Genomic DNA, 9,644 nt, shown 5'->3' on the forward strand with positions numbered 1-9,644 from the left:
CTGGGTGGAGTACAGTGGTGCCATCATGGCTCACTGCAGCCTCCACCTCCCAGGCTCAAGAGATACTCTGACCTCAGCCTCTTAGGTAGCTGTGATGACACATGTGCACCAGCACAAGTGGCTAATTTTTTGTAGAGACTGGGGTCTCCCTATATTGCCCAACAGATCCAGAACTCCTGGGCTCAAGTGATCCACCAGCCTTGGCCTCCCAAAATGCTATGATTACAGGTCTTATGTTCTTAAAATTGTTCTTTGACATGGTATAGGATAGTCTAGTAACTTAACATACTGTTGTTTTCAACAGGCTAGTGCTTATGATTTGTAAAAGAACTCTTCAGAAATGAGCTCAATTTTACCATGAATTGGGACACTTTCCGTTTCTTTCTATTCTATAGAGCAGTTTACTTGTCATGAGCTCTGTCTTTCGAAAACCTGAAACCCTGCAGCAATCAAACCAGCTGCACCTGGTGCATGGGATGGGCATGGAATTGAGGACAGAGCTCAAACTACGGTCAGTCCTCTGTATCCTCGGGTTCGGGATCCCTGGGTTTTACCAACTGTGCATCAAAAATACTTGGAAAAAGGAAAACAATAAAAAAACAAACATTTATAAATACTTTATAACAGGTAATTACAAAGCATTTATGTTGCATTAGGTATTATAGTAATCTAGAGATGATTTAAAATCTACAGAAGGATGTGTACAGGTTATATGCAAATACTATGCCATATTATATCAGGGACTTGAGCATCGGTGAATTTTGGTATCTCTGGGGTCTTGGAACCAATATCCTGAGGTTACTAAGGGATGACTCTATTCAATTTCTTCTCTGGTTATTAGTCTATTCTCTAATGTATTTTTGTTGTTGTTTTGTCTTTTTGTTTTTGCCTCTTCAAGTCAATGTCAGAAACTTAGTTGTTCTAGATTACCCATTAGCTCAAAGCTACCAGTAAGCTGACTACCACTGCAATCTAAGCAACCGATTTTTTCCCCATCAGATTGGCAATAATTAAGCATCTATTCATGTTGAAGCTGTAAGGAGTTTTCCTGAGCATGTTAATTATGACAGCCCTTTTTGCTAGGCACCTAGACGATTCATCAAAATGAAATAAAATACCCATGCACTTGAAGAAGTTATCTGGTTATTTCCTTATCTGGGTGCAGGTTATGTGAGGTCTACAGTTGATGAAAACTTATTAAGCTTTTTATTTATAATAGCTACAATTTTCTGTATGTGCAGCATATTTCAATAGTTTTTAAAATGTCTTTTGCCACAGCCCGCAGCTGTGTATAATGCTATTTGCTTAACAGTGGAAAACATGGCAATGACCTGAATCTCCCCGGCTCCCGGGATCCTGCCCCCTTAAGTGAAACAAATGAAATAACTCCCACTGTCAGTTAAACTGGCGGTGGGCGCTGGGTTTTTTCCAGGGAAGGATTCTGGGAGAGGAGGAGGAGACACCAGCTTTTCGCCCGGCACCTCCAGTGGGCTGCGGTCCGCTCTCAACCTCACTGGACCAGCCCCCGCCCTCTCAGAGTCCGTTAGTCCAAGTCACCTGATCGTCGAATCAGCTGACCCCACGCGACTGGAAAAAGAAATTCCCGGGCCCTGGCTTCCTGACACGATGATAAGGCACCAGGGGCCAAGCAAGGCATAGGCTGCTGGAGCGGGAATGAGGGGGCGTCAGTGGCTCCGGACACGGGGGGCGGGGGGTGGGGGGGAGGTTGTCTGCCCTGGCCTCTCGGCAAACAGTGTGTGCGAGCCTGAGGGCTGCAGGTCTGGTAGAGAAAAGTCCACCGCCATCCCGCTCCCGACACGGGGGCGGGGGTGGGGGGCGGGTAAGACAGAGCAGGCCGGCCAGCTCAGAGTCCCCGTGCTTCCCTGGCCGGAGGAAGGGCCCCTGTCTCCGGGGCAGGAAGTGGGGCTTGTCTGGAGCTCGGAGTCCTTTCAGGTCTTCCCCAGCCCCAAGAGGACCTCCCAAGGACACCGTCTTCCCCAGCCCTCCTGTGGGACTTGGACACTTGCTTAGAATCAGCCTCACTCTTCCACAGTGTTAGGAAGCCCCTCCACTCTCTCCAGATCCCGAAAGTAGTAGTTTGGGGTTGAGACTTACCTGTCCATCAATCTAATCAATCCATCCATCCAATCAATCCATCCATCCATCCATCCATCCATCCATCCATCCAATCCATCCATCCATCCAATCCATCCATCCGTGCATTCTAAGCACTAGTCCATACCATGAAGTGTGCTAGGCACTGGGAGGACTTGAGCTGCCAAGGGAAGGAGAAATCGGAGGCTTGAATTGGCAGTCATAGTTAAGGCTCCAGGGGCGGAGACCTAACCGCGCGGTATGTGTAGTGCTAAGGGGGCTCCCTGAGGATGCCATCAACCTTAAAGGCCGATGGCAGGAGCTGGCTGGCTGAAGTAGAGTTTGTGTACCAGGGGTTGGGAGGCAAGGGTGGGAGGCGTGTGTCTTCAGACAGGGAACAGCATGTGCAGAGACCAGGTTAGAGAGAGCATGGCTCCCCAGGAATGAATGCATTTCCCATAGCTGGGAGAGTATCATCTGGAGGTTAGGGAAAGATGAGGTTGCATAAGTAAAGATCAAATCTTCCTGGCTCTTGGATCACTACAATCAAGATAATGAACATATCCACCCGCCCCAACAATTTCCTTGTGTGAGGGGCTACTTTAGGAAGTATGATCAAGAAGGGCCAGCCTGGCAGGGTGCAGTGGCTCAAGCCTGTAATCCCAGCACTTTGGGAGGCTGAGGTGTGTGGATGACCTGAGGTCAGGAGTTCAAAATCAGCATGGCCAATGTGGTGAAACCCTGTCTGTACTAAAAATACAAAAAAGCCGGGTGAGATGGTGCATGCCTGTAGTCCCAGCTACTCAGGAGGCTGAGGCAGAATTGCTTGAACCCGGGAGACGGATGTTACAGTGAGTCAAGATTGTACCATTGCACTCCAGCCTGGGAAACAGAGCGAGACTCCATCTTTAAAAAAAAAAAGGGGGGGGGGCTGGTCTGATGAGGGGTCACTTGAGCCGAGAGTGGAATGAAATAAAGGATAGCAAGCCACACAGAGAATGCAGCAGGCATGGCGGCGGGAGCAAGGCTGGTGTCCCCGAGCAGCAGCAGGGAAGCCGGAGTGGCTGGAGTTGTGTGGGTATGGGGAAGAGGGGAGAGAGATCACCCATCTGTGTGGGGCCCAGGACTTTGTTTTATCCCCTGCTGTACCCCCAGCGCTTAGAGTGGGAGCTAGCACAGAGAAGGCGCTTGATTGATGTTTGCTGAGCAGACGAATGCCTGGAGTAGACCTCAGAGCAGGGTTTGGTGGCAGGGTGGGTCAGGGAGAGAGTTCACTCAACACCCTGGTGATAGGGGAGAACAAGAGGCCAGAGGGTATCCATCTATGATGGGGACCAGGGGTCCCTGCTGGACAGAAGTGTGGGAGACACGGATCCTGGCCACACCTCAGCCGTCCCTCCAGCCTGATTACCTGCCTCCCTCCCTTGCAGAGGTTTCAGTTCTGTGGTCATCTGGACTGTCCCAAGTGGGTCCTGGCAGAGATTGGTACGCTGGCCAAGATGGTTGAGTGCACAGGGTCTAGTCTGCGTGGAGGAGGGGTGCTGGGGCTGGGGACTGTGGATGTAGATGATGATGTGGTTTCTCTGGGGCTGGGACCTCAGTGGTCTCAGCCTGTGCTACCATACTTTATGACCTTGATCAGCAGCTGACCTGCTCTGAGCCAGTCCCCGGGAAGGAGGGGTGAGGTTCGCCAGCCTGGCTGATGTAAGGACTTCCCTTCCAGTCCTCTGTGAAGTTGCAGCTGCTCTGCAGCCAGGTACTGAGGAGCTGCTGGGATAGGGGAATGATGTGAGTACAAGACCCAGCACCCCATTGTCCCATGACCTTATGACCCCCAGTGCCCTGAAGCTCTGCACTAGGCCCGGGGAGATGGGTGACCCAGCCTCGCAACCTCTCTGGGCACCTCCCATACTTCTTTCCAGCCTGTCTGTTCTTATTGCAGGATCCAGGCTAAGGGTGAGGGGCTGGTGAATAGGGTACTGGCACCCTCTGAAGGTCTCCTTTCCCCATAGTATGAGAAGATCCTGAAGCTCACAGCTGATGTCAAGTTTGGTGAGTACCCCACTGAGTTCACAGGCCCCAGGCAACCCTGGGACTTCAGCCTGGTGCCTGGCACAGAGGGGCCCTCTGTACCCACCCCTCCCTGCAGCATCCTTAACTTACCGTCCCTAGTGGAGGAGCATGAGGGAAAGAAAGACATTGACAGTCCCACCTTCCTGTCCTCTGCCAGCTCCTGGTGGAGCAGGAGCAGTGCCTGTGGCTTCAGGAGGCCTGGGAGCTTTGAGCTGAAGTTAATAGGGCAACTGGGAGGTGGCTGGGGCCACAGTGACACCCCTTGTCCCACTCACGGGTGCATCAGAGTCAAGCGATATGAAGGACACAGTAGCAGTGCTGAGTTTCATCCTCTCCAGTGTGGCCAAGCACAGTGTCGATGGTGAATCCTTGGCCAGTGAACTGCAGCAGCTGGGGCCACCCAAAGGTATGGGCTGTGGGTGGGCAGCTGGGCAGCCTGGGGGCCAAGGGCTGCTGCCAAGGTCCTGTGACCCTGAGATGTACTCTGCCTTGTCTGGGCCAGGAACCCAAGCCCAGCCCCCACCTGCTACCTCCAGAGCTATTCCATTCTATCCACAGAGCAAGTGGCCGGCGTGTGCCGCTGTTATGAGGAGAAGCAAAGCCCCTTGCAGAAGCACTTGTGGATCTGCAGCCTACGCAGCAAGTATGAGGCCAGCCAGGGTCCAGGCTCCTTCTAGAAGGCGCACACAGCACACAAAGTGCATGAGTGTCCAGGGAGATGACTAACCATGGTCACATACCAAGCAGCTGCAGAGCTGGGACCTGGCCCTGGCTCTCCTGACTCTGTGGGCTGTGTGATGTGTACCTACAGGATCAGACCTTGCCCTTTCCTCCTGGCTGACCCTTCCCTAGTCCCCTGTGCCCCATGTGTGAGCACCCAGCTTTCTCTTATTCCTCCCTCTCCAAAGCGTGGTCCCTGGGAGCATGAGTGGCAGAAGGGGCAGCAGAGACTGTGGACCCCTCAGCTGCACCTAAGACCTCTGTGTGGTCTAGCTATGTGTGCTGGGGGAGGCTTTTGGCCATCATTTCCACCTCTGTAAATGAGACCGATACCTGTGGCATGGAGGGCGGGAGGCCGGTGTGAGTGCCAAACAGTGGGAGCAGTGCCCTGTGTGAACATGGACGTGGAAACGGGTGTTCCTTGACTTTATGCACCTTGGGAATGGGAGTGGGGCTCCCTGTGTGGGTTGATAAGGCATTACTTTCCCCTACTCCACCTCTTTTCCAGCCCCCAAGTCCAGTCCTTCGGGGTCCACGAGGGAAGAAGCCCCTGGCTGTGTGACCTTGGGCTGGTGCCTGGCTGTCTCTGGCTCTGAGTTCCTGGGAACGTCAGCACCCAAGGCATGCCCTCAAGTTTAACACCTTGACAAGAAGGATGGGGACACTGGGATCAGGCCTAACCCTCTGGCCCCAAACCCTGTGGCCCCAGCTGGAGGATGAGGAGGTGCTGGGCTTGAATGGGGGAATCAGGGGGGTAAAGGGACCTGCTCGCCCCTCAGCTTGGCTCAAAGGCTCAAAGTGTCAAAGGTTAAGCCTGCCCCTCAGGAAGCAGCCCAGGCCCAGCCAGACACTCACCAGGACAAGGGAAACTCTGACGAGCAGGAGGCTCAGGATGAGGAGAGCCACGGCATAGCTGGAGATGAAAACGTCTAGTGGGCTGGAGGCTTTGGGGCCAGGAGTGCCTAGAGCAGAGCTAGAAGACTATGACCAGGTGGGGCCCTGCCTCCCAGACTTCTGAGAAGGCAGAATCTGGGCCCAGAAGGTGTTATGGGACCAGAGATCTGGGGCTAGGAGCATCTTGGAGGGCTCCATGAGGAGGGGAGGCAGGCTTCAGATCAGGGCATGTGGAGTAGGCAGATGGACAGAGGGAGAGGGCCTGCAGAGGGAAGGAGGTACTGACTGAGGTCTGGGATGACAGGTGTGCGGACCCTGGTGCAAACAGTCCCAGGAAGCTTTTACTCCTGGCAGGAGGTGAAGAGGGAGCAGGCCTGTCGCATGGTGAGAGAGGAAGAAAGAGAGAGGAGGCATCAGGCTCTTTTAAACAACCAGCTCTCCTGTGAACTGATAAAAAACTCACTCATTGAATCACTTGAACCTGGGAGATGGAGGGTACAGTGAGCTGAGATTGCACCACTGCACTCCAGCCTGGGCTGTGAGTGAACTCTGTCTCAAAAAAAAAAAAAAAAAAGAAAAAGAAAAAAGAAGAAAACTCACTCATTACCATGGGGAGGGCACTAATCCATTCAAGAGGGGTCCCCCACCATGACCCAAACACCTCACACAATAGGCCCCACCTCCAGCATTGGGGATCACATTTCAACACGAGATGTGGATGGGACAAGTATCCAAACTATGTCAGAGGCCTCCCCCTCCCTCTCATCAGAGTCTTCTGTCCTCAGTTCAGGTGCATGCTGGCCTCCATGCCTGGCTTCCTAGGAAATCATCTTGGCCCCAAGGGGTTGGGAAGGGCCACTAGGCTGAGGGCTGGAGCCCTACCTCTCCTAGTCCCAGCCTGGGTCTCCATCACTGGCTAGCCCACTCTGCCTCCTGCATTCTCTCCACACCTGTTCCCTGCTGCCCAGGGCTCAGTCTGGGTGCAGGCCTGGGTAGAGGTCCAGAAGCAGACTCTGCACCCCCAGAGCTCATACCTCCTGTGCACCATGGCAGCCAAAATGCACCAGCATGGCCAGGAGTGCTGGCTTGTCCCTGTAATCACAGTGTTTTGGGAGGCTGAGGTGGAAGGCTCTTGAGACCAGCCTGGGCAACATAGCGAGGCCCTGTCTCTACAGAAAATAAAACTAGGCATGGTGGCATGCGCCTGTGGTCCCAGCTACTCAGGAGGCTGAGGTGGGAAGATCACATGAACCCAGGAGGTCAAAGCTGCAGTGAGCTATGATTGCACCACCGCACTCCAACCTGGGCAATGGAGCAAGACCCTGTCTCTAAAACAAGAAACAAAGTGCACCAGCGTGTGGATACCAGCTTCTCCTGGTGTGTGGACCTGACAGTACTTGGCCCCATTGGTGAGTAAGAGGCTGCCTGCTGTCTTCCAGAACATTCTCACCACTACACCTGTGTCCCTTCTGCATGCTCTGGCAGGCTTTGTGAGCGGGCCTGTCAGCTACCTCTCTGGCTGCCCTAAGACCCAGCTCAAACCATACCTGCCCCTGAGAACATTTTCCTGAAGAATCTTCCCCCAGCAGCAGGCCCCCTCATGTCAGAGCTTTGGGTGGGGTGAGTACAAGGATCGACTCTCTGCTACCAGCCTGGGAGGAACTGTCTCTAGGGTTGGGTCTCTGGATGGCATATGAGGGTCTAGACCAGGATCTAGATGCCTGTAACCTGAAGGGCTGGCCCTCAGTCGCCCCAGCTTCACAGAGCCCCTCATCCAGCCTGACCTTCCAGGACAGGACTGACCACTGCATCCTTTGGTCTTGGTCCCTACTGGGAACTCTGGTTACCCTGGCTTACCTACTTTGACTCCAGAGGTAATGCTGACATCCCCCATGAGACACGGTGACAGATTGCTTACCTGGCTCAGAGTCACCATGGCCAGGCAGAGCTCAGGTCCTGGCCCTGTTCAACCTCTGCCTGCTGGGTTCAAGTGATTCTCTTGTCTCAGCCTTCCGAGTAGCTGGGAGCACAGGTGCATGCCACCATGCCCAGCTAATTTTTTGTAGTTTTAGTAGAGATGGGGTTTCACCATGTTACCCAGGATGGTCTTGATCGCCTGACCTCGTGATCTGCCCACCTCAGCCTTTCAAAGTGGAGAGATTACAGGCCTGAGCCACTGCGCCCAGCCTCCCTAACACCCTTCTAGCTCTGGTGCCCTGCAGGGTCTACTTTGTAGCACCTGGAGCCCAAGAAGCTGCCCCTCACCTTTGTGATCCCAGGGACCCACTCCCTGATCATGATGAAGGCGGACCCAAACCCGCAGGGGTGCCTGAAGGAGCAGGGTCAGCCTCTGCCTCCCACGGCCTCTCTAATGGTAAGGATGTTATCCCAGCAGCGAGAGCTGGGAGCAGAATCAGGAGGATGGGGGGTTTTCTCTGTGGGTAGCTCTGGGCTCCAGGGTGGAGCTCTTTTAACCTGGTCCCTCCCCTGTGACTCTCCTTGGCCCCAGGCAATGAAAGCAGCTTGCCCGAGGTCACCTGTCAGGTAGGGACAGAGAGGGATCTGGGTCCTTTCTCACCCAGCCGCAGCTCCCCGTCCACCTGGCCCCTTCCCCCAGGTGATAGAGAACCTGGCATGCTGTGCCCCATAGAAGAGTCCCCTTTCCTTCTGGTGAGGGATGGAAACCAGCTTGGGGTGGGAGGGATGAGGGTTCTGGGGGCTCTCCCAGCCCTGCCTCACATTTGAAGGATGGCATCTGGGTGGCAGCATGGTTTAGGCTCGACAAGGTGGCCCCTAGGTTTATTGTCTGGCCTTGGGCAGGATGCTGCTATGCCACCTTCTCTTCTGCACATCCTGACTTGGCACCCTACTTAGTTAAATGTCCTCAGGCCTCCTGCACCTTGGGCATTGCCCCCACTCCCTGCCCAGACACAGCTGTCCTTTTCCTGGACTAATCTTCAGAGATTCTTGTTCAGCCCACAGCTTTGCTGGACATCGCAGGCTGGGCCAGGCCCCCTGCCCAGCACTAACATCTCTCTGTGAGTCTCAACCAGACTGAGCTGCAGCTTCAGGGTCAGGGTAGGTGCTGACTTAATTGATGTGACCCAGGACAAGGGGGTTTATTGATGGTGTCACATCTGCTTAAGCTCTAGGCCTCTATGGTTTCTTTGGGGGCAAGATACTCCTCTGTCCCATGCTTAGGCACCCACATGTGGCCACAAGTGCCTTTCCTACCACCATCCCTACTGCAGGCCAGTGTCCAGGCACCTGTGGCTCCAGGCAGAAGGCTGACTGCAGAGCCAGGCCTGGGCAGATGTTCTGCAGGGGCTGCAGGAGTTGACAGCCCTGGCCACCCAGCCCATGGCCATCCATTCCCCTTCACCGTGGCTGGTCCCTCACCCACCATCCTTCCAGGGGCTAGGCCTGGGCCCAAACTGACTTTTGCCTGCCCCGGTCCCCCTTGTGCCTGCCAGGGTCTTGACTAGGCATGATGTTCTTGTCCATTTCCTTGATTATCCTCAATCAGAGGTTTATAGAGCCATGTGGGGACATCACATCTCCTGTCTACCAGGCCCTCACCAGAGACAGGACTGCCTTGGGCCGGGCCTGGGATAGTCAGGGGTCACACTCGCCTGTTGGGACCTAGCTTCAGCGGCTTCAATCTGGGCAATGGCCTGATGGGCGGCTGCCCCTTCTCCTCTGCTTGGGGAGGCAGGAGAGGAAGGTCAGGCAGGAGATCTGCTTCCTGCCCACCTGAGGCTGGTTGGAAGCAGGGCACCCACCTGTGCCTGTCTCACCTTGCTGCAGGTGCATTGGAGGATGAACCCCTCTCCTGATCTCCTGCAGGTGCAGATTCCAGGTTT

General features: G+C 54.4%; 1 protein-coding gene across 1 annotated transcript in view; it reads left to right on the top strand.

The window, feature by feature from the left end:
* LOC105554116 overlaps positions 1 to 9,644 on the top strand; it is a 19,918-nt gene that overhangs the window by 5,021 nt on the left and 5,253 nt on the right. Inside the window, 10 exon segments of the mRNA XM_012000408.1 lie at positions 1,433 to 1,542; positions 3,525 to 3,596; positions 3,818 to 3,854; positions 3,857 to 3,882; positions 4,107 to 4,146; positions 4,454 to 4,573; positions 4,726 to 4,827; positions 5,396 to 5,495; positions 5,667 to 5,814; positions 8,018 to 8,123. Coding sequence (XP_011855798.1) covers positions 1,433 to 1,542; positions 3,525 to 3,596; positions 3,818 to 3,854; positions 3,857 to 3,882; positions 4,107 to 4,146; positions 4,454 to 4,573; positions 4,726 to 4,827; positions 5,396 to 5,495; positions 5,667 to 5,814; positions 8,018 to 8,123 — 861 coding nt within the window.

This window comes from Mandrillus leucophaeus, unplaced genomic scaffold, assembly GCF_000951045.1.
Source record: "Mandrillus leucophaeus isolate KB7577 unplaced genomic scaffold, Mleu.le_1.0 Scaffold628, whole genome shotgun sequence".
Classification (NCBI taxonomy): Eukaryota; Metazoa; Chordata; class Mammalia; order Primates; family Cercopithecidae; genus Mandrillus; species Mandrillus leucophaeus.